This window comes from Oncorhynchus masou, chromosome 28 (assembly GCF_036934945.1).
Source record: "Oncorhynchus masou masou isolate Uvic2021 chromosome 28, UVic_Omas_1.1, whole genome shotgun sequence".
Taxonomy (NCBI): Eukaryota; Metazoa; Chordata; class Actinopteri; order Salmoniformes; family Salmonidae; genus Oncorhynchus; species Oncorhynchus masou.
In genome coordinates, this window is record NC_088239.1 from 50,551,998 (window position 1) to 50,577,946 (window position 25,949).

At 43.1% G+C, this 25,949-nt stretch overlaps 1 protein-coding gene across 1 annotated transcript in view; it reads right to left on the bottom strand.

Moving 5' to 3' along the window:
* LOC135517804 (WD repeat-containing protein 70) overlaps window positions 1-25,949 on the bottom strand; it is a 79,838-nt gene that overhangs the window by 13,604 nt on the left and 40,285 nt on the right. The window contains exons 11-14 of the mRNA XM_064942419.1: window positions 12,398-12,497; window positions 11,670-11,754; window positions 11,317-11,455; window positions 4,487-4,587 (exon numbers count right to left, since the gene is read on the bottom strand). Of these exons, the coding sequence (XP_064798491.1) occupies window positions 4,487-4,587; window positions 11,317-11,455; window positions 11,670-11,754; window positions 12,398-12,497 (425 nt within the window). The remainder of the gene's footprint in view (window positions 1-4,486; window positions 4,588-11,316; window positions 11,456-11,669; window positions 11,755-12,397; window positions 12,498-25,949) is intronic.

Consider the following 25,949-nt stretch of genomic DNA (forward strand, 5'->3'; position numbering starts at 1 on the left):
GCAGCAGAGAACTGGAAGGAAAGGCAGCCAAAGGAAGTGTTGGCTTTGGGGATGACCAGTGAACTATACCTGCAGGAGCGTGTGCCACGGGTGGGTGTTGCTATGGTGACCAGTGAGCTGAGATAAGGTGGGGCCTTACATAGCAAAGACTTAAAGATGACCTGGAGCCAGTGGGTTTGGCGACGAATATGTTGTGAGGGTCAGCCAACGAGAGCATACAAAACGAATAGCACTGTGATAGACTACATCCAGTTTGCTGAGTAGAGTGTTGGAGGATGTAACAAGGTTATCTATCGCATCATGAGTGAAGGAGGCTTTGTTGCGAAATAGGAAGCCGATTCTAGATTTAATTTTGGATTGGAGATGCTTAATGTGAGTCTGGAAGGAGAGTTCACAGTCTAACCAGGCACCTAGGTGTTTGTAGTTGTCCGCATATTCTAAGTCAGAACCGTCCAGAGTAGTTTATTTTATTTTTTATTTTACCTTTATTTAACTAGGCAAGTCAGTTAAGAACAAATTCTTATTTTCAATGACGGCCTAGGAACAGTGGGTTAACTGCCTGTTCAGGGGCAGAACGACAGATTTGTAACCTGTCAGCTCGGGGGTTTGAACTTGCAACCTTCGGGTTCCTAGTCCAATGCTCTAACCACTAGGCTACCCTGCCGCCCCGTGATGTTAGTCGGGCGGGAGGGTGTAGGCAGCAAAATAGCATGCACTTAGTTTTACTAACATTTAAAATCAGTTGAAGACTATGGAAGGAGTGTTGTATGGCATTGAAGCTTGTTTGGAGGTTTGTTAGCACAGTGTCCAAAGAAGGGCCAGATGTATACAGAATGGCGTCGTCTGCATAGAGGTGGATCAGAGAATCACCAGCAGCAAGAGCGATGTCATTGATATATACAGAGAAAAGAGTCGGCCCAAGAATTTAACCCTGAGGCACACCCCATAGAGACTGCCAGAGGTCCGGATGGGAGAACAGGCCCTCCGATTTGACACACTGAACTCTATCTGAGAAGTAGTTGGTGAACCAGGCGAGGCAGTCATTTGAGAAGCCAAGGCCATTGAGTCTGTTTGTTAACTTGGCTTTCAAAGATTTTCGAAAGGTAGAGCAGGATGAATATAGGTCTATAACAGTTTGGGTCTAGAGTGTCTCCTCCTATGAAGAAGGGGATGACCACGGACGCTTTCCAATCTTTGGGGATCTCAGACGATACGAAAGAGAGGTTGAATAGGCTAGTAATAGGGGTTGCAACAATTTCTAGATTGTCTAGCCCTGCTGATTCGTAGGGATCCAGATTTTGCAGCTCTTTCAGAACATCAGCTGTCTGGATTTGGGTAAAGGAGAAGCGCGGGGGGGGGGGGGCTCTTGATTTATTCCACATTTTGTTGTGTTACAGCCGGAATTCAAAACGTATTAAATATACACAAAAGTTTGGGGTCACTTAGTACTGTCCTTGTTTTCCATGAAAACATACATGAAATGAGTTGCAAAATTAATAGGAAATAGTCAACACGTTGACAAGGACACAAATAATGATTTTTAATAATAATTGTGTACTTCAAAATTTTGCTTTCGTCAAAGAATCCTCCATTTGCAGCAATTACAGCCTTGCAGACCTTTGGCATTCTAGTTGTTAATTTGTCGAGGTAATCTGAAGAGATTTCACCCTATGCTTCCTGAAGCACCTCCCACAAGTTGGATTGGCTTGATGGGCACTTCTTACGTATTATACAGTCATGCTCCCACAACAGCACAATAGGGTTGAGATCCGGTGACTGTGCTGGCCACTCCATTATAGGCAGAATACCAGCTGACTGCTTCTTCCCTAAATAATTAATGCACAGTTTGGAGCTGTGCTTTGGGTCATTGTCCTGTTGTAGGAGGAAATTGGCTCCAACCGTCCACAGGACATGGCATGGAGTTACAAAGCGGAGTGATAGCTTCTCCTTCTTCAAGATCCCTTTAACCCTGTACAAATCTCCCACTTTACCACCATCAAAGCACCCCCAGACCATCACAGATGGCGTCAAGAACTCATTGAGCATCTTTTAATTTTTTCTGGGTCTCACGAAAGTTCTTCTTTGTGATCGCAAAACTTAGATTTGTCTGTCCATAAAGTTTTTTTCCAATCTTCCTCTGTCCGGTGTCTGTGTTCTTTTCCCCATTTTGATCTTTTATTTTTATTGGCCAGTCTGAGATGTGGCTTTTTCTTTGCAACTCTGCCTCGCTGGCCAGCATGTTTCAGTTTTCAGCTGCGCTAACATAATTGCAAAAGGGATTTCTAATGATCAATTAGCCTTTTAAGATGATAAACTTGGATTAGCTAACAAAACGTGCCATTGGAACACAGGAGTGATGGTTGCTGATAATGGGCCTCTGTACACCTATGTAGATATTCCATTAAAAATCTGCCGTTTCCAGCTACAATAGTCATTTACAACATTAACAACGTCTACACGGTAATTCTGATCAATTTGATGTTATTTTAATGGACTATAAAAATATTTTCTTTCAAATACAAGGACATTTCTAAGTGACCCCAAACTTTGGAATGGTGGTGTATGTTTTTTCTCACACATCTCCACACAATATCCCATCATTAAAAAAAAAATGTTTGCAAATGAAATACAGAAATGACTCATTTGCATAAGTATTCACACCCTTGAGTCAATATGTTGTAGAAGCACCTTTGGCAGCTATTACTGCTGTGACTATTTCTGGGTACGTCTCTAAAAGCTTGGATTGTGCAACATTTGCCCATTATTCTTTTCAAAATTCTTCAAGCTCTGTAAAATTGGTTGTTGATCATTGTTAGACAACCATTTTCAGGTAGATTTAAGTCAAAAATGTAATTTGGCCACACAGTAACATTCACTGTCTTCTTGGTAAGCAACTCCAGTGTAGATTTGGCCTTTTAGGTTACTGTCCTGCTGAAAGGTGAATTAATCACCCAGTGTCGGGTGGAAGGCAGACAACCAGATTATCCTATAGGATTTTGCTTGTGCTTAGATCCATTTATTTTTTATCCTGAAAAACTCCCAATTCGTTAATGATTACAAGCATACCCATAACATGATGCAGCCACCACTATCCTTGAAAATATGGAGAATGGTACTCAGTAATGTGTTGTATTGGATTTACCCCAAACATAACACTTTGTATTTAGGACAAAAAGTGAATTGCTTTTCCAATTTTTTTGCAGTATTACGTTAGTGCCTTGTTGCAAACAGGATGCATGTTTTTGAATGTATATTTATTCTGTACGGGCTTCTTTCTTGTCACTGTCAATTAGGTTAGTATTGTGGAGTAACTACAATGTTTTGATCCATCCTCAGTTTTCTCCTATCACAGCCATTAAACAAACTATTTTAAAGTCACCATTGGCCTCAGGGTGAAATAAAAGGGATATACAATGTCTGCTTTTTTTTTTTTACCCATCTACCAATAGGTGCCCTTGTTTGCGAGGCATTGGAAACCTCCCTGGTCTTTGTGGTTGAATCTGTGTTTGAAATTCACTGCTCGACTAAGGGACCTTAAAGATAATTGTATGTGTGGGGTACAGAGATTAGGTAAAAATCCTGTTAAACACTATTATTGCATGCAACTTATTACTTGACTTGTTAAGCACATTTTCACTCCTGAACTTATTTAGGCTTGCTATAAGAAAGGGATTGAATATTTCAGCTTTTTTTTTGTGTGTAGGCCAGTGAAAAAAATTCTAAATTTAATCAATTTTAAATTCAGGCTGTAAAACAACAAAATGTGGAAAAAGTCAATGGGTGTGAACCTTCTCAAGGCACTGTAGTTACTAGTAGAATAACGTTACAATGCAAATGTCATGTGTGAATATATATATATATTTTTAAGTCGTTTTGGAACTAAAACTCCCTTGCACTGGATGGCTTTGTAACACTTTTTGCATAGTTGTTTGGGTGGGCTGGGCCTCATCTGCTCTGCAAGGAAAGAATTCCCATATTTCGCATCAGGAGCCATTTTTGTCAACAAGCTGTGGGCATGGAGGTATGTTTTCGTTAGAAGAAGCCATGCTGTCGGCATTTTCTCTCCCCTCGCTTGCTTCCCCAAAAGTGGCTCTCGCTGTGTCAGCTGCATGCACAAGCGCAAGTAGCCTGGCTAGCTTACTACTGCCCCCTTGAGAAGACTAAGACAAATTACTAGACAGACTCAATCCTTTCAATCCGTACATGACGTGGGACTTCACATATGACAGAACTACGGAAAGTAACAAAAATTCTAGCGCCGACCCGTTTGTCATGTTCTAGTATCAAAAAAGCACCGACGTTTCAGTATACCGTGCAACACTACTTCAGACCAATTATCAAATATGCACACTATCATTTCTCAATGGGAGTTTGTACAGTGAAGTCAGAAAAAGACTGATGTACAGGACAGCTAAAAACTCGTCATGTAAAAACACAACTTCCATCCGCAGCTACCGTAAAGGTAAGCATTCTCAGCGCAGCGTACCTGTGACTCTTGACAGGGTCGTAGTAGACCTTAGCCAGTCCGTTTCCAGTCCCCACCATAATCTGATTCAGCTTGGGATGCCAGAGACACCGCACCACACCCTGAGAAAGACACAAAGAGAAACAGACAGGAGATGAGCTTTTCAGAAACATGGTGAACATTCGATTGTAACATGAGATTAAAATAATTCTTAGTGATAACCGCTGGAGCGGACACAGGCAGGTTTTTAACTGTCGGAGTGGTCTCTGCATTAGCTGACTATATTTGGTCGTCAGGACGCGGCCTGGATCCTTCAGTCTGTGTATGACAGATGGCTCGCTGCCAAGGGCAAATGTGACCACGCTCATCCTGAGTGTGTGTGTGTGTGGTGTTTGTGTGTATGCAAAAGTGTTTAGCAGTGATGAAGCACCTACGAATGCATGTGTGTAGAGACTTCCAGTCGATAGGTTGAAATTCTGAGATTTACAAAGCAGATGTGTGGCAGCTAACACAGTAGCGGCTGGACGTTGGGATTTTTCTAAATGTAGAGCAGAATCCTCAGGCTATTTTGAGCTCTCTTCATCCCTCTCTTGAAGATCCTATTTGTAACAGCGGGGCCAAAACAGGGGCCCAAACAGAGGAATGGAAGAGGATGCATTGCTCTCACGCATAGGGATGGCACAATTAGCGTACAACCGTGTAACCGACGGTTGTAGACGAAAACCTTAATGAAAATAAAATATCCTTCATAACAGTAAAATGTCAAGTGTTCCATGAGCTGAAATAAAAAGACCCCAGAAATGTTTCAAAAGCACAAAAAGCTTATTTCTCTCAAACTTTCTGCACAAATGTGTTTACATCCATGTTAGTGAGCATTTCTCCTTTGCCAAGATAATCCTTCCACTTGCATAACATTACACAGGTGCATCTTGTGCTGGGGACAATAAAGGGCCACTTTAAAATGTGCAGTTTTGTAACACAACACAATGACACAGATGTCTCAAGTTTTGGGGACGTGTACAATTGGCCTGCTGACTGCAGGAATGTCCACTAGTGCTATTGCAAGATAATAGAATCTTAATTTCTATTCCATAAGCCGTCTCCAATGTTGTTTTAGAGAATTTGGCAGTACATCCAACCGGCCTCACAATCGCAGACCACATGTAACCACCCCAGCCCAGGACCACCACATCCGGCTTCTTCACCTGTGGGATAATCTGAGACCAGTCAACTGGACAACAGACAAAACTGTGGGTTTGCACATCAACCAAAGAATTTCTGAACAAACAGAAACCATCTCAGGGAAGCTCATCTGTGTGCTCGTCGTCCTCCCCAGGGTCTTAAAATGACTGCAGTTCGGCGTCGTAACCGACTTTAGTGGGAAGATGCTTACTTTCGATGGCCACTGGCATGCTAGAGAAGTGTGTTCTCCACAGATGAATGTATGGCGTCGGTGGGGCTATGGTATGGGCAGGCATAAGTTACGGACAACGAACACAATTGCATTTTATCGATGGCAATTTGAATGCACAGAGATACCGTTGACATCCTGAGGCCCATTGTCGTGCCATTCATCCGCTGCCATCACCTCATGTTTCAGCTTGATAAAGGTTCTGTACACAATTACTGAAAAATGGCCCAGTTCTTCCATGGCCTGCATACTCACCAGACATGTCACCCATTGAGCATGTTTGGGATGCTCTGGGTCAATGTGTATGACAGCGTGTTCCAGTTCCTGCCAACATCCAGCAACTTCGCACTGCCATTGAAGAGGAGTGGGACAACATTCCATAGGCAACAATCAACAGCCTAATCAACTCTATGCGAAAGAGAGGTCACGCTGCATGAGGAAAACGGTGGTCACACAAGATACTGACTGGTTTTCTGATCCACACACCAACCTTTTTCATAAGGTATCTGTGACCAACAGATGCATATCTGTATCCCCAGTCGTGAAATCAATAGATTAGGGCCTAATGAATATATTTCAAATTACTGATTTTCTGATATGAACTGCAACTCAGTAAAATCTTTGAAATTGTTGCATGTTGCATTTATATTTGTACTCAATGTACATAGACCGTGGTCATTTGTCTGGCCAATTACCGTCATCCAAAATTTCATGACCGTCAGAGCCCTACAAAGTGCAATTTCCTCTATGCATGACTGTGCGTGTGACAGAGAGGGAGGAATAATGATGATTTTTTTTAGTTCACAAAGGATAGAGTTTTGTATTAAAATAAATCATGAAAACGGTTTATGAATGATGCTGGGCAGTGGGCAGTACTACAAGCAGAGACCATGGATGGAGTATTAGTGTGGATGTGGAAATCAGTGGCCCAGTGGGGGATGGGACAGGATGGGGACGGTTAGGACTAGGGGTGGTGTGCTGTGGGGAGAGTCTGTGACAGGTTGAAAGCTGCTTAACGCCCAGCTGTTCAGATTCCCACCGGGCTCCAGTTGGTAAGGGGACCAACACACAGCAACCAAAACACACACATACTATTAGGAACTCACCTACTCCCGCAATACCTATGCATTACACATCATGCACTTACATAAACACAGTCAGCCAAACAGCCCCTCACCACAACATGCCAGATCCTCAAACACTTGCCTCGCAGACCCCCGAGGCACCTCCAGCAGCTCTGTGGTGAAGGGTGAGTGAGTGTAGCGGACATGTCAGGGTTAATCTACCCCACTGACCATGTGGCAAAGTAAATGATGATTCAGAAAGATCTAGAAAATGCTCCCAATCAGAACTTTAAGAAATGTGAAATGTGTAAACATGCTGCACAAACGTATCTGGACAGAACTGTGTCAGTGTGTGTGTGTGTATAGCGTAATGAACCAAAGCGCCCCTTGTGGAGATGCTTCAATGACAATCAATGGGCAGTGTGTAAAACAGCCTATCACGGTCGCTATGGTACCGGAGCACATCAATCACATCACATGCATAGCATTGAGGAATTCCGTTCCACTCCAGTGGAGCTCAATCACAGTTCAGAGACTTGACCCAGCAGCATCCCAACACAGGCAAGAACCAAGTAGAACCAAGCCTAGCAGAGCTCAGCCCAACACAGGCAAGACCAGCAGAACAAGTCCGATCCAACCCAACTGACTCAGCCCAGCCAGGTATGGCCCAGCCCAAGCCAGCAGAGCTATGCGGTAGCCTCGCTGAGCAGTAGAGGGTTCCAATGTGGATATTCAGAGCCGTGTGTTTACAGTGTGGGGAATATACTGTTTACACTCCTACTCCACACAAGATTGTAAGGACACATCCATACAAAGCCTAACTATCACCCCCCTTTTCCCCGTGCCACAGCTAACTTACCCACAGCAGACAGAAATATAGCGTTGGTGCCATCAAATGGGAAAATCTCTAAGAAAGTATCCGAGTTTGCCTGAGCACCCCATAACTGAAATCAGAATGACCTCCAGATAGGCCCTTGTGGAGGAGCAACGTACTGAGCCACAAAGAGGAGAACCAGCATGGACATTGTCCCACCTTCCACCCTCCTCACACTAAAGATGAAAGCATCTCTATCAAAGAGCAGGAGAGGAAGGCTACTGTTCGAGAGCCATCAAGCGTGAGAAGTGAAGTGTTGCGAGTGCAGACATCAACACACAGATGTGACACACACTATGAGAATGTGAGGCTGGGACAACGCCTCACCGACACACAACACCCAGTCACCAAAAATAAATACCCATTACACCCACGGGGTCTTTGCCATTTCTCCCCAGAGGAATCTACCGTAGGGTTCCTGGGACTGCTACATCCACCAGTACTCTCACTGATAGGCATTTCTCAGAGGTATTTCCCACTGTACCTCAGCTGGAGTGAGTCTGTGAGTCCTCACCTGGTTCATGCCCGTTGTCAACGACAGAGATAAGCTTAGAGTGGCTGGAGTATTTACCTAACCCAGGCTAAAAACTCCTCCACGCCATAGCACAGCCTATGCCCCTGGTCCAGGGGTTATGAAGACTGTTTAGTCGGAGATGATTGGTAGCCCTGCCTTTCACTCGACCGTCTGGTACACCGCTTCATATAGACAGCACTTAAATTCTTAACCCATCTCAGAGCGGGGACGGCTGGTGTAAACACAGTAAACAGCTCATTGGTCTGGTCCCTCGAGTGCACGTCGCCCCAGAAATAACTACATCTGCTGCAAAGACAAACGTTTAACACCTCAGAGCTTTGCTTATCTGATTTGGAATGGGGTAGGTACTAAATATACATGGGTACATGCACTTAAGCGTTGTGTCTCTCTCTCTCTCTCTGTAGGCTGTGCCAGGCCGACTGTCAAACATACATGGAGAGGAGACGGCAGCCGGCTGGCAGGTAGGGTGCAGCGCGACCGCTGTAAACCTCCAGAGGATAGGAGAACCTGGCTGTCCAGCCTGGACCAGAGGGATATTGAGTTAGCCTCTGTCAGAACTCAGTGTTTTGACTACACATGCACTCTGATAAATCCACTGGAGGGCCGAGGTGGGCGGAAGAGAGAGAGAGAGAGAGAGAGAGAGAGAGAGCAAGGAGAGGTGGAAAGGGATTGGTAGAAGAGAGGAGAATGGAAAAAGAGCTGCGCTGTGCATACTTTACTGTACCACATGACACAGAGAGAACATTCTTTCAACCTGAGGCTGGCGGTGTGGTTTCAATTCTCCACAGACAGAGCTCTCTCTCTCTCACAGCAGCCTTCTGATCTGGATCCCCATCTACCCTGGTGAAGGGAGCTATTCTGATCAGCTAATGCCAGACAGACGCTGCAGTGGAGTGTCGGTGAGAAGAGTGTCTGGAGCTGCTGTATCTCCAGAAGATCATTTTTACACCTACGTGCCCTTTGCCTTGGCAACAAGTAGCATGTACAGAAGGTTCCCTACATGCTAGATTGCAGAGTACATTACTTCACATGTACATTAATATGGGTATGTGAATGGACTATACAATGTTTTGCTGGTTAGACCAGTTAATTCTCTATCCAATGTTTAATGAATCAATTGGAAAAGCATCTTCTGCCAACACTTGACGAGGTTGATTGGCAGAGAGTAGGGTTACATTACGCCTCTCTTTCCTGGCTTGGCTCGGCCCCAAACCGTGTTCCTGACTCTTTTCTCCTGGCTTGGATGGGTTGAGCTGGGTTTTCCAGTTGTCCCTGCACTGAAAGATGATCGTGCTACTGGCAAACCACAGAGTTGGAGGAAACATCAGTATTCTGCTCTCATTCAGAGATAGCACAGGTGGCCATGTTTAGACCCACAGCCATAACTCAAGGCAGATGCTTAAAGAGAAAAGGCTAACACTGTTGAAATGTAGCAAGGATACATGTAGGCTAATTCTGATGTTCAGACACACATGCATGGCTTGAATTAAATGACGTGATACAAAGGTGAAACAAAGCTTAAGGACACTTGTTCCATGAATTGTTCATAATGAAATCTACATATCAACAGGGACACGTATTGGAGGGGCTGTGTGGGCTTCTATAATAACACACATTTTCAACCAGCAGGACTGTTAAAACAGAACTTGGCCATCAAAAAACCCTCACTGCTACTTACACAAGGCAACAGAACCAGTAGACACCAGGCCTGAGTGACTAAGTTTAGCGTTCAGCAGTATCAGAACTTACTAAGAGTTCAGCAGTATCTACAGTATACGAACTTACTAATAGAGTTCAGCAGTATCTAAAGTATCAGAACTTACTAATAGAGTTCAGCAGTATCTACAGTATCAGAACTTACTAATAGAGTTCAGCAGTATCTACAGTATCAGAACTTACTAAGAGTTCAGCAGTATCTACAGTATCATAACTTACTAATAGAGTTCAGCAGTATCTACAGTATCATAACTTACTAATAGAGTTCAGCAGTATCTACAGTATCAGAACTTACTAATAGAGTTCAGCAGTATCTAAAGTATCAGAACTTACTAATAGAGTTCAGCAGTATCTACAGTATCATAACTTACTAATAGAGTTCAGCAGTATCTACAGTATCATAACTTACTAATAGAGTTCAGCAGTATCTAAAGTATCAGAACTTACTAATAGAGTTCAGCAGTATCTACAGTATCAGAACGTACTAATAGAGTTCAGGAGTATCTACAGTATCATAACTTACTAATAGAGTTCAGCAGTATCTACAGTATCAGAACTTACTAAGAGTTCAGCAGTATCTACAGTATCAGAACTTACTAATAGAGTTCAACAGTATCAGAACTTACTAATAGAGTTCAGCAGTATCTACAGTATCAGAACTTACTAATAGAGTTCAGCAGTATCTACAGTATCAGAACTTATTAATAGAGTTCAGCAGTGTGCACTATTCCCCAGGATAACCCTCCCACCCTGCCTTTACAGTCACAGTAGTGGTTGTAAAGTAGCTCTAACCCCTGCTGGGGATAATTCATCTTGGGTTAAATGGGAAATTACCTTAAACCCCGTAATCTGAACAGACAAGATTTATTTCCTGCCCAAATGAGAGCTTACACTGATGTAGGAGAGTTTTAAGATGGAACACAAGGACAAACCCCGTAATAATTGGTTGAAGGGGCAACATTCATTTATGTAGATTGCAACAGAGGCAGTATTGCAGACTTCCCTAGAAAGTCCCTGAAATGTCATTTCCTCTCAGGGACTTTCTAGGGAAGTCTGCAATACTGCCTCTGTTGCAATCGACATAAATGAATGTTGCCCCTTCAACCAATTATTACGGTTTGATTATCAATGTACATGTTTTTATTATAATGTCTGTGAACCAACACAATTAAATGAAACCTGAGGATACGATGTAGTCATTCTGGTCAGTTATTATTAGTGTTGCAGTCAGAGTTAAATGATGTTTCTCACCGCGTTGGTGACATCTATCTCATAAACCTTCTGGAAGGAGGCTCTGTCAAAGAACACCAGCTTCCCGTTGCCCTCGTCCTTCTTCACCGACGTCCCCGTCACCAGCAGCTTGTCATCAGGGCTGAAACAGCAGTCTGTCCTGTTCAGGACAGTCACACACCACACTTCAGCCAGCTGATACTAGACAAGCACATTTTTTTTTTTAAAGTCATGTCCTTCAGTTGTTCTCAGGAACTGTACCCTGCACATGTAGGTAGTACCAACCAGTTATATTAAAGTCATCACAGGAAATCCCATAAAGGGTGTTCAAATCACCAATGATTAATCAAGGGAATAACGACAGGAGTACTCACATGGAGAAGAAGGCGGAAAGCCCTGTAGCCACATTCAGAGGCTTCTTGAAGTTACGGATGTCCCAGGTCTTTAGAGTGTCATCACCTGGCAGAACAAATGGAAGTTATTCAAGAGGTATTGTAATTATTTCACGGTGCACTGATGTACAACTCTCTCCTGTGTTACGTACCCTATGTCACACAGTCTGGTCAGTCATGTACAGTAAAATACTGTTTGTTCTTAACTCAACAGTGACCTTACAGGGAACTATAATGGTTAAGGAACACTGGCACCCTGATGAGAGTCAACACAGGCATGATCTAAGGCTGAGGCATCGCGGGCCAAGCATACAGCCCACTCAGAGGGACGTACGACTAGAACAGAACACACGCCAAGACGGAGGAAACCCCTCTGCTTCTGTGTATGGAAGATCTGCATGTGTGCTGCACAGCTTCGCTGATGGTGACAGACTGGCTGTCTTTATTTGCACTTTGGGGAAGAGATGAGCTCTTTCCCCGCTGAAACAACAGACTTGTGGATGCGTGTTCAGACATGACATCTCCCCTGAAAGCACGGGGTCAGGGCTGGGGCAGAGGGACTCGCTCCAACGTATACACACACAGGCACAGAGCTACAGTACAGTGTTGTTGAACGCACAGTCAGGCAACACTGATGTCAATGTTATACTGGTGGTGTACTGTAGTAAGGAGGAAATGGGTAAGTAGTGAGGCAGGCTGATAGATCCCACCTCCTCGAGAGGCCAGTGTTGTCCCGTCGTAGGAGAAGGTGAGACAGGAGGTGTCTGTTCCTGGGGCGTGGGCCTGGCGACAGTGGAACTTGGTGTGGACCTGAGGGTGAAGAGGATAGAGGTCAAAAGGTATGACAAGTAAAGGTGACCCAACATTCACATAGACATCGTATCCGACTGAACATCCCAGGACATCGTCTCAGTGGCAGAAGTGTTGTAGCAAATGCATGTTCCCTAGACTGTCAATCACCTTTGGTGAACTTCTAAACGTTCTTCGAGAAGTTTTCTGTCACCAACGGATGTTGAACTCTTACCACTCCAGTAACATAAAGACTTATTCATGCTCCATCTCTTCAAGACAACATACGGTTTCAATTTGCTCCTAAAACACCGTACCCTCAAAACCACCATGTTGTACGATACGCTCAGACCTTTGCAGACGGTACAGACACAGTGTGTGATTTTAGACTCTGGGGGTTTACCTTGGCAAGCTGAGCTGCCCGACTACTAGTCTTTTATTTTTCTCCATTTAAATCCGAAACACATAATCATAACTCAAGACGTATGTCCCACACCACAATACATAGCAGATAATCCACTTTGTCCTAACCCTTTTCAGGCATTTAGGTTGGAAAGCTTACAAGACTTTACACGTGACTGGGGTCAGTTATAGTGACGTCAATAACGCTGTAAACACCATGTGTCAGGGGCGTCATAAATTTGCACAGACATATCAATACTAAAACATGGTTGACATTGCAGCATGTGACGTGATCAACACGTGCCGCTCGCACCATGGAAGCCACATGATTTTTCAGCCCAGAGTCAAATCTATTGAGGGCTCTGAAACGGCCTGACAGTGCCAATGCTGGCTAAAACACCCTCACTGGTTAAAAAAGCTGATACAACAGAATTTCACTCTGAGTAGTGCTTTTATAGATCATCTATTGAAAAGCTGTTTATGAGTCTGGGGGGGGGGGGGAGGTTGACGTGTAGTATATTTAAGATACAGATTGTTTAGATAAAAGCCAATCAGACTGACAAGTGGCCATGTGAAGTCAAGTTCATCCACCAACATTCATCTCAGCTCCCTAACCATGTCCACGCTGAAGCAGACTGCAGCAATCCAAGATAGCCTCCCATCCAACGTGGTTCATGTGTGCTCCACTACATCAGCTCCTGTTGCGGCAGAGGCGCTGTGTGTCAAGGTCCACAGGTCTAGACTATTGGCATTGCCCCAATGTGCCTTCAGCATGGAATGGCAAGGAGAGTTATAGCTTTTGCTCCACAGCACTAAACCAAAGCCACTCAGACCGATGAGAAACAACACAGAGGAGGAACACATTTGCACAACCCAGCACACACAGAGTAAAAAAAAAAAAAAGTAGATTACCAGAATAGAACGATATATTATAAACTGGGTGGTTGGAGCCCTGAATGTTGCTTTATCAGATCGTGTACCATGGGTATGACAAAATAGTACTTTGTGCTGTTCTAATAATGTCGGTAACCAGTTTATAATAGCATTAAGGCACCTCGGGGGGTTGGTGGTATATGGTCAATATACCACGGCTAAGGGCTGTATCCAGGCACTCCTTAGCTGTGGTATATTGGCCATATACCACACCTCCTCGGGCCTTATTGCTTAATTACTGTATATCATAGCAAATCTCGGCTTTACCTGTGCTGAGTACAACCAGACTACCCACATAAATCACAACCAGACAGCTTTCAGCACTGACGAAAAGGACTTCCCAGCACTCAAACATACACAACCTGGATTTATGTATGTAAACCTTCAACTCCAAACGATAACCAAATACATCAATGGTAAATTAAATATAGCAACAAAGGAATTTCAGTCAGAGAGCGAGAGAAGGAATTTGAAATGGAGGGATGGTGGGATAAAGTAGAGGGAAAAGATAAGAGAGCTAGAGAAAGAAATAACAATATTGCCAGAAAAGGAGACAGAGGAATGAAACAGGTGGTGCTGTATTGACGAGAGAGGGAACAGGGTCATAAGCACCATAGTAAGTGGAGGGAAGTTATTAAGCTGGGAAAGAAATAGAACGCTGCTGTATACTTTCAGCTTCAGATAACACACACATCATCCACTCACTGCGTTTTATCACTCAACGTCTCTCTCCGTCTATTCCAGTCCTCTCTACCATTTGGCCTCAACCACTTCTTTTCTTTTATCTCTCAAGTATCTCATATTCTCTGGGGCAAATGGTTTTTGAAGAGTGATTGCTAAAAAGCCTCACTTGTATATGTTTTTTTTTTCATGTTCAAAGGTTTAGAATGTTAAATGAACAACAGGGGAAAAATCTCAACACAGAGAGAGGTATGACCAGAACAATATCTGGAAGCCCAGTACTCTTTTTAACCTACAAATAATTCATTTTGCATACCAGAAAAAGTACATTAGCCTTTCAAGCTGTAATGAATGTGAAAACCAAGCACTAAGTTCATATTTTGGGTCAAATGATCTCATTTACGAGATCCTAGATATTCTTGCAAATTAAGAAGTCCTTACTTTTGCTAAACAGAGCAATGTGACCCCTGGTTGAGCTATGGGAACTGGGGTCGTTATTCTCCCAGCCCAAAACACAGACATGAGGTAAGCCTTGTTACAGGGAGATTTGATTACTGTTGACATGACATATTCATCCCTTTTCCTGCACCGCTCTCCTCAGTAGAGGAATGGGAAAGGTGAGGGTAGCGACATAGTTACAGCTTCAACCAGGAAAGGGTCTTCTGAGAACTGGGAACCCTGCTGAGATACAGCAGAGCACCAAATTATTCTCATTTCACTCCTCAGGCTGGAGAAAGAAGCTTTCTAATAGTGATCTAGAATTTTTACAATTATTTTACCTTTATTTAACTAGGCAAGTCAGTTAATTAAGAACAAATTCTTATTTTCAATGATGGCCTAGGAACAGAATCACACTGACTTATAGGTATCTCACCTAAGGCATGGGGAGTATCAACTGTCATTGTACCAATCAATCACACAATGCATTTGTGTTATTTCAATCCAATCCTATACTATGTATTTGCCGACTACGTTCTTACAGGTTTTAATATGTGTTCATTTCCTGACGCTGGTTTGCTTCCAGTGTTAAGCCTAGCTTCCTGTTCTGCACCAGGTTGTGAAATTCGACTCTTCGTTTGAAGCCTGTCTCAGATTTCTCGCTCTCCCCTTCCTCAGTATGGAGCAATAGGTGGCCCCTCTCTATGAATCCCTGTCCCACACACACACACTAAATTATATGCATGGATGAAAACAGATTGGGCTCAGAGCCTACAACTAGAGGTTGACCGATTAATCGGCATGGCTGATTAATTAGGGCCGATTTCAAGTTTTCGGCAATGTAATCGGACTATAGCCAAATACATTGCACTCTGCGAGGAGCCTGCGTGGCAGGTTCACCACCTGTTACACAAGTGCAGCAATAAGCCAAGGTAAGTTGCTAGCTAGGATTAAACTTATCTTATAAAAAACAATCAATCTTAACATAATCACCAGTTAACTACACATGGTTGATGATAATACTAATTTAACTTGCTTGTCCTGTGTTGCAAATAATCAATGCGGTGCCCATTAATTTATCATCGAATCACAGCCTACGTCGCCAAACGGGTGATAATTTAACAAGCACATTTGTGAAAAAAGCAGTTGTTGCACCAATGTACCGAACCATAAACATCAATGCGTTTCTTAAAATCAATACAAGTATATATATTTTTAAACCTGCATATTTAGTTAAAAGAAATTCATGTTAGCAGGCAATATTAACTAATTATGCGTTCAGTATTAACTTCTCTTGCGTTCCGTGAAAGCAGAGTCAGGGTATATGCAGCAGTTTGAGCTGCCTGGCTCATTGCGAACTGTGTGAAGACCGTTTCTTCCTAACAAAGACCGTAATTAATTTGCCACGATTTACATTATTATGACATAACATTGAATGTTGTGCAATGTAACAGCAATATTTAGACGTAGGGTTGCCATCCGTTCAATAAAATACGGAACGGTTCCATATTTCACTGAAAGAATAAATGTTTTGTTTTCAAAATGATAGTTTCCGGATTTTACCATATTAATGACATACGGCATGTATTTCTGTGTGTTTATTATATTATAATTAAGTCTATGATTTGATATTTGATAGAGCAGTCTGACTGAGCGGTGGTTGGCAGCAGCAGATTCGTAAGCATTCATTCAAACAGCACTTTCCTGCGTTTGCCAGCTACTCTTCGCAATGCTTGAAGCACAGCGCTGTTTATGACTTCAAGCCTATCAACTCCCGAGATTAGGCTGGCAATACTATAGTGCCTATAAGAACATCCAATAGTCAAAGGTATATGGAATACAAATGGTATAGAGAGACATAGTCCTATAATTTCTCTAATAACTACAACCTAAAACTTCTTAACTGGGAATATTGAAGACTCATGTTAAAAGGAACCACCAGCTTTCATATGTTCTCATGTTCTGAGAAAGGAACTTAAATGTTAGCTTTTTTACATGGCACATATACTTTCTCCTCCAACACTGTGTTTTTGCATTATTTAAACCAAATTTAACATGTTTCCTAAATTGATTTTATTTATGTAGTATAATAAGTTAAAATAAGTGTTCATTCAGTATTGTTGTAATTGTCATTATTACAAATATATATATTAAAATCGACCAATTAATCGGTATCGGCTTTTTTTTGGTCCTCCAATAATCGGTATCGGCGCTGAAAATCATAATTCGGTCAACCTCTACCTACATCGCTGATCCCTGGGACGTCACCTGAGATTTCACACATTTTCATCAAGGGTTGGGGGTGTTGTGGTGTATGACCAGGCCCAGGGTCAGGCCACAGGAGATAGGTTAGGCTAGGTTTCATCTAGAGGTCGACCGATTAATCGGAGGGGCCGATTTAAACTTTTCATAACAATCGGAAATCGGTATTTTTGGACACCGATAAGGCCGATAAAAAAAAAAAAAACACCTTTATTTAACTAGGCAAGTCAGTTAAGAACACATTCTTTTTTTCAATGACGGCCTAGGAACGGTGGGTTAACTGCCTTGTTCAGGGGCAGAACGACAGATTTTTACCTTGTCAGCTCGGGGATTCAATCTTGCAACCTTACGGTTAACAAGTCCAACGCTCTAACCACCTACCTCTCATTGCACTCCACGAGGAGCCTGCCTGTAACACGAATGCAGTAAGAAGCTCAGGTAAGTTGTAAGCTAGCATGAAACTTATCTTATAAAAACAATCAACAATCATAATCACTAGTTAACTACACATGGTTGATGATATTACTAGTTTATCTAGCGTGTCCTGCGTTGCATATAATCAATATGGTGGGCATTCTCGGAAAAAGGACTGTCGTTGCTCCAACGTGTACCTAACCATAACCATCAACGCCTTTCTTAAAATCAATACACAGAAGTATATATTTTTTAAACCTGCATATTATGCTAAACAAAATCCAGGTTAGCAGGCAATATTAACCAGGTGTAATTGTGTCACTTCTCTTGCGTTCATTGCGCGCAGAGTCAGGGTATATGCGATAATAATAAACGTTTTGTTTTCTAAATTATAGTTTCCGGATTCGACCATATTACTGACCAAAGGCTCATATTTCTGTGTGTTATTATGTTATAATTAAGTCTTAAATTTGATAAAGCAGTCTGACTGAGCGATGGTAGGCAGCAGCAGGCTCGTAAGCACTCATTCAAACAGCACTTTCGTGCGTTTTGGCAGCAGCTCTTCGCTGTGCTGCAAGCATTGAGCTGTTTATGACTTCAAGCCTATCAACTCCCGAGATTAGGCTGGTGTAACCGATGTGAAATGGCTAGCTAGTTAGCGGGGTGCGCGCTAATATCGTTTCAAACGTCACCCGCTCTGAGACTTGGAGTGGATGTTCACCTTGCAAGGGCCGCAGCTTTTGTGGAGCGATAGGTAACGCTGCTTCGAGGGTGGCTGTTGTCGATGTGTTCCTTGTTTGAGCCCATGTAGGGGCGAGGAGAGGGACGGAAGCTATACTGTTACACTGGCAATACTAAAGTGCCTATAAGAACATCCAATAGTCAAAGGTATATGAAATACAAATGGAATAGAGAGAAATAGTCCTATAATTCCTATAATGACTACAACCTAAAACTTTTTACCTGGGAATATTGAAGACTCATGTTAAAAGGAACCACCAGCTATCATATGTTCTCATGTTCTGAGCAAGGAACTTAAACGTTAGCTTTCTTGCATGGCATATATTGCACTTTTACTTTCTTCTCCAACACTTTGTTCTTAAACCAAATTGAACATGTTTCATTATTTACTTGAGGCTAAATTGATTTTATTGATGTATTATATTAAGTTCAAATAAGTGTTCATTCAGTATTGTTGTAATTGTCATTATTACAATTTTATTTTATATTTTAAAAAATTGTTCCTCCAATAAATCGGTATCGGCGTCATAATCGGTCGACCTAGTTTCATCCTTGGAAGAGTCTGATAAAGATCTACCACAAGCACAACTGTTCCTAACCATGTTATCAGAGTAGCGTTATATCAATATTACAACCGCCACACCCAACACACACAATGACACACTACTTCACACACCTGAGCCACCTTGTGAGGACCTCTGTCTAGTCAGCCTTACAATCAGGCTCTGAACTCTTGCTGGTTGTGAGGATCAAGCTGCCCAACTCCATCCCTGAACAGCTGCTTTGATCCTTCATGGAAATCAACAAGTTCTACTCTCTCTCTGTGTGTTTTAGAGAAAGATGTCAGTGTGTTTTCTGAGCCAATCTCCTCTACCTTATCTCCCCATCTCCTCCATAAAACATTTTTCTAAGTCATAAAGCCTGAGCCAAAATGCAGGGAATGAAATCTCTTCACTTTAGGATGTAGAAACAGGTTAAGAACCATATTGGAGGCTGTCAGTGGCATTCCTTTGCCACAAGGCAAATCTCCCAGTTCCCTGACTGGCTGGCTGCCAGTCTACCAGTCCCAGCTGTGATGGAGGCTGTGGTATTGTGGTATTGTGTCTGTAGGAGGCAGGATGCATTCAGCCAGCCAGACAGGCCCAGCTGGGGCAGTTTGTTCACACTCCAAAGGGTTCCCTGAAGACAGGATCGTAAAGAACGCTGAGTAGCTGCTCCAGCTTTCTGTCAGGGCCTGGGCTTCTCCTTGAAACATTTTCATTGGGCCTGTGTTTTTAGACCTCTGCAGGCAGTTCCTAGCCAAAGTCCCTGGCCCAATCTTTTATGGCCCCGGGATTTACTGGTTTACAGTGACACTGTGCAGAGTCACATTGCTGCTGCGTTGAGGTCCCATTAGGCCGGTGACTGCAAATGATGTGTTGGCCAGCTCTGGTCCATTTACCCAGGCAGGTATACAAGTGTGTGATTAGAATAAAAACAGGATGGAGGTTTATCACCAAATTTGACTTCATGCCGTCACAATATGCATATGAACAGTATGGATTGAACACATTAATATCACAAAGGACTGTATGTTCCTCCTCATTATGGTGTGCAGAACTTCGCACAGACGTTTCGTAACGGCTCTGTACTACACTAACACTGACCACTGCTTGATTGAAACCACCCCTCGAGTGGACACACTTTGTACTCTGGAGGGCTTGGAGGAGAACACTGACGACATAACATTCCGTACGTCTCTGTGGGAATGTTCTGGAACCGAGGCCAGCGTCTCCACGCACCGCTTTCACCCGTACGTCACCCATTCTTAGTGTGAAAGGCTTCCCAGCAGCACCCTAAAGTACCACTGCACATTACCTGGCAACCTTGGACATGAAACTGGGTGATTCTGGCACAAATGCAGTAATAACAGCAAGCCACGCAATCACTGCCGACCCTACAGCAGCAAGGCTGAGACCTTTCTTGACTCCATCACAGGATCAATCAATCCCACGTCAGGGTTCAGGAGCCTGATCTGTCATCCTCAATAATCCTTCTTCAGTCCGAGCACTAGATCAAGGTCGGCTGGATAATTGATATTGTCTGTCGACATTTTCTGCCCATGAGTAATAGAAGTGATTCGGCAAGAGACGGACTTGATCCTAACCTCTTCAGAGTGAAGAGGAGTAGCAGTGAAAGGGCATCAGCAGTGAGTTGCTAGGAAGTGGGTCTAAATCTATGCGAGTGATAAGAGTCAAATTGATTACGTTTTGTCATAATGTTTTCTGGGGTCCTCTATTTAAATCACAAACATGTCCTTGTCCCAGGGCTAGGGTTCTTACAAATGTGTAACGGTAAAGGGCATTCAGTGAAAACTTGCCCCTCCAGCCCAGGTGGCCAGGGAACACACAGTGTTATTGTAAGCTGCTATGGGATGCTGGGTAAATATTTAGTCTGGGAGAAGAACCAGTAATAAATTAGAGAGCTTTTACTCAATCTCTCTGAGCCTGCTGTTATAGCCATGCAGGGGTGGGGGGGGGGGGGGGCAAGTCTCTGGGATCTGTTAGGGCTGGCAGGACAGGAATATAGCAACAGAAAACTCACGAGCATCACTCAATTCACAGACTCTCTGGCAGACGTGAGAAAATGAGTGAGAAAATGTGAAACTGAAAGCATGTCTGCTACAGATAAAATCAAAGGTTCATGGATCGTAATAATACAAAAAAAGTATTGTTACATTTGTGAATATAAAATGTTATAACCTCTAAACAAATATCGTCCTCTGTCTGAGCTCTGTTTCCCAACTCACTGCACAGAGAGCCTGCAGATATCAGGCCTGCCTGTCACTGTCTCACAGACGTCTCCTCACACTAAGTAACAGTCACATCACAACCACACTACTATTCATACATTGAGCTACTCAACCCTGTCCACAGAAAGGTCCTCAGCGGAAACGGAGGGATCGGGGGAGCTGCTGGAGACATAAGGGGAAACCCATACGCTCTGTATCATCTCCAAACATTCCTTAAGCCAATTTCAACGGTCCAGGATTTAGCTGTTAGCAAGGCAGACGAGCATGAATGACGGTCAACATTTGGATTAATGTCGTCCTGATTTTGTTTTGGTTAAGCGTAAATAGAAGGGGAAAACAAAGCAAAAGCTAACATGGGAAGAATAAATAAAGAGATGATGAAAGTCCAGCTTCAGCCTTGTATAGTAGAGTACCTTGTGAATAGTCTACTCTAGTGGGATAACAAGACTTGTGAAATCTGGCAACAAACACTAAGGAAATGGACATAACTAGGAGGAAATCAAACTGGAGTGATGTCCTGACATTCTGACACCTCCTCAAACTTAAAGAGATTGCCTCAGTAGGCCTCTTGCCAGGGCCAGAGTGCTCTCTCTCTTTTTCCCCCTCTCGGGGGTCAGGTCTGTCTGTGACAGCTGTAAGTGAGGCTGTGAGCGATTGACTGCCAAACCTGCTCTTTCCACCAATCCCTCCACCGGAAGCTGCGGCTTCTTCCCACCACAGACCAGAGACGTGTCACCCACCGGCCGCAAAAGCCCCCAACAAAGGTAGGATCATGGGTAGACAGTCAGGCAGGACATGGAGAGTCCGGGAAGAGGAGAAGTGAAGATGTGACTGACCGTCTGAGCCGGGGAAGAAAGGCCTGTTTCTCCTCAGTCTGTAGCCAGGCAAGAAATTCTACTCCATGAGAGACACTCGACTGAAGCAGATTGAGACATATCCGAGTGCTGAATGCAGGTCATTTTCCTCCATTGTGAAGGGCTCTATAAAATCTGTTGTATTTTTTGGCTGATTCAGTTATTTTCTCTCAAATTCCATTTCATCAGTTTCCGTTTCCCCCTCTTTTTGTCAGGGTTTCACTCTCAAAATCACAGCGTTTTAATAGACAAACAATGCTCAAACGACATCAAGAGACCACTTTTGAGTGGGGAACTATATAAAAAATAACTTTTGGGTGTAGTTACCCTTTAATTCCAGTGGGCACCTAGCAAGAGGCCGTTTAGCAGAGTTTCTGTTGAGCACAAACAAACACCCACTGGATTGATGCAAATAATCATCATATCCTTCTCCCAGGTAAGCATAGGCTACTTTGTAGTTCATGACTGTTTTCATTCGCATCATCGCTAACGGCTACAAAAAGTGGTAGACGTGCACACAACTCACAGACAGGGGCATGCTCGTTGCCTCTTGAAAGTTGCAGGGAATATGAATCACTGATGCATTCTGTTCATGCTTATGATAAACTTGGACAAATGTATTAATTTAAGACATTTTGTCGATTGCCTACTAAGTTCAATAAATATTTGAATATTGTTGAATTTCGTTTTAATGTGATTCCGTCCGCGTTCTCCGCATTGCAGATTTGATAAGGTCCTAACTGTGATGCTTTGTCACGTATCTCCAGAGAAAAACTGAACAGTCAGGCAAATGTGAAGAACGCTTCCCAGGATCCAAAATACACAATTAACCGTGCAGTCGGGATCAGAGAGACGGATGGAATGCACACTTTGATTACTTCATTAAGTAATAGTGGAAAAGTACAGAAGAGAGTGGATTTGATTAGGCCTCCCAGCAACCTCCATGTCTGCCCACTCAATCATCACACCCCACCACAGATAAACTCTTATTACATCACTGGCTATTTTTCACTTGGCTAAGTTCAGGATGACGGATAGCCTGTGGAGCTTTTGCTTAGGTTATATACTTTACTACAGCCACAGCTGAGTTATGCCAGAATCAGGCAGCAGTATTGTCTAATAGCGGACTGTTGACCAAAACATGCAGGGTATTTCTGAGGTTAAAACCCCAGGTGGAATATGTTACTCTTCTGTTGTTGTGCAGTTCACATGCACTCGAAAATTCAGTTCGCCATGAATAACATTAGGCAAAACTCTAGGGCCACCCAAATAGAGTTTTATAGCAAGTCTACTAAGCTATGAGTCGATTTACTGTTTCAGTGGAAGCATCCTCCATCTAGCTAGTAATTCACAGTATCCTCTCCGCCAAGCTGTTCACACCATTAGTTGAACCCTCAAATGTGACATTATCACTCTAGGAATTCACATAAGGTGTAGTAGCACTTATTTCTCAATGCCAGAAACGCATATAGTAGTCACTTAGATCACCCCAAGAAAACATTCCCAAATTACAAACTCTTAAATCAAAATGTTATTATATTAAGTTGTTCTAAAAGCTGGGTTTGAGGTTCTCCCCAAATCAACTCTAACTTCAGAAGGAATCCCACTATCTGAAATAGAACAATTATTTGAAATGCCCTCACTTGCACGAGGTTAACGTGGTTTTAGCCACAAGCACAAAATCGGTAAGTGTTACCAAAATCTGATATTTGTAAAAATGTGGGACATTTGTGAGAATGAGTAAGGCGAATTGGGCGTCTACTCGTCAATTTGCAGGGTAATGCAAATTGGAAAGAGTGCTTCAGCAAGAAGTTGCTTCTCAAAGTGAATGCTGTCCCTACCATCAATGTCACTTCTAAAGCATCTCAAACAGCCAGCAGCACCAGCAGAGACTGAGCATGATCATGGGTTTCGGTCAGCATGGACGTCAATCAGGTAAGTAAAAGTCAAAGAGCTAACTTGCTACCTCTCTGCTAATGTTAGCGAGCGCATTTAGCTCACATCTTCCATGTAAATAACACAAATAAAATGAGCCAACTATAAACATGTCTGCCAGCTCTTTGTAGCCAACTACTGATGCTGTCATACTATAAACAGTACAATCTTAAGGGAAAACATAGTTTTGGCCGCGATGGTGGTCACTGTTACTGTATAAAGCAAGTTTTCAATGTGTTTTTGGGGGCTGCGAGTTGCGGTAATTCTGTATTTCTGTGGCTTCGGGGGAGTTTCTACATAGCCTTCTGAGTGTGGGCTAAACTGAAATTTGACACTTGATGCTCGGAGGGGTGGATTTTGCTCAATGGGAAAGTTTATTTTTTGGATCTTACGATCAATGTTGTCACAGTTGCTTCTTGTTGAAGAGGCAGCTACTAACGTTAGCTTGCTATAGCTAGCTATCCTCTTCCTCCATTTCTGAATGAATTTGTGCTATTTCTTTCTCGCTAGAAAAATAAGCAAGCTAGATTTTTAAGTTCCTCCACCGTGTGACTCACAGAAATTAAGATCTTGTGTTCGGGGCATTCCGGCAGTCTTTGTGGTTTTACTATGCAGGGAGCATAAATTATACAATTGCAAACTAACAAAGAATGTTTCAAATTAGAACCCATGTATATTAGTTAATATACAGTACCAACTGCATTAGTATCTGTTAGGGTCCATTATCTGCTACCTGGAATTTAAAGCAGCAGACCACCCCTTTAGCCAAGGAGCTGATCGAGGACTATAGGAGAAAGAAGTGAGAGCACGCTCCCATCCACATCGACGGGGTGTTGTGGAGCGGGTCGAGAGCGTCGAGTTTCTTGGCGTCCACATCACTAAGGACTTAACATGGATCACCCCCCCCCCCACACAGTAGAGGTCGACCGATCGGACTGGCCAATTAATTAGGGCCGATTTCAAGTTTTCATAACAATCGGAAATCTGTAATTTAGGACGCATATAATTAATTTAAAAATAAAAAATAAATAATTTTATCTTTATTTAATTAGGCAAGTCAGTTAAGAACACATTCTTATTTTCAATGACAGCCTAGGAACAGTGGGTTAAACTGCCTTGTTCAGGGGCAGAAAGACCGATTTTTACCTTGTCAGCTCAGGGGTTCAATCTTGCAACCTTACGGTTAATTAGTCCAACGCTCTAACCACCTGCCTCACGAGGAGACTGCCTGTTACGCGAATGCAGTAAGAAGCCAAGGTAAGTTGCTAGCTAGCATTTATCATAATCAATCATAATCACTAGTTATAACTACACATGGTTGATGATATTACTAGTTTATCTAGCGTGTCTTGCGTTGCATTTAACCGATGCAATGCGCATTCGCGAAAAAGGACTTTCGTTGCTCCAACGTGTACCTAACCATAAACACCAATGCCTTTCTTAAAATCAATACACAGAAGTATATATATATATATATTTATTATTATTTAAAAATTTTGTGTGTGAATTGTACCCCTTTTTCTCCCCAATTTCGTGGTATCCAATTGTTTAGTAGCTACTATCTTGTCCCATCGCTACAACTCCCATACGGGCTCAGGAGAGACGAAGGTTGAAAGTCATGCGTCCTCCGATACACAACCCAACCAAGCAGCACTGCTTCTTAACACAGTGCCATCCAACCCGGAAGCCAGCGGCACCAATGTGTCGGAGGAAACACCGTGCACCTGGCAACCTTGGTTAGCGCGCACTGCGCCCGGCCTGCCACAGGAGTCGCTGGTGCGCGATGAGACAATGATGAGGGTCTCAGCGATGAGACCCTCCCTAACCCGGACGATGCTAGGCCAATTGTGCGTCGACCCACGGACCTCCTGGTCGCGGCCGGTTACGACAGAGCCTGGGCGTGAACCCAGAGACTCTGGTGGCACAGCTGGCGCTGCAGTCCAACACTTTGTTTTTGCATTATTTAAACCAAATTGAACATGTTTCATTATTTATTTGAGGCTAAATTGATTTTATTGATGT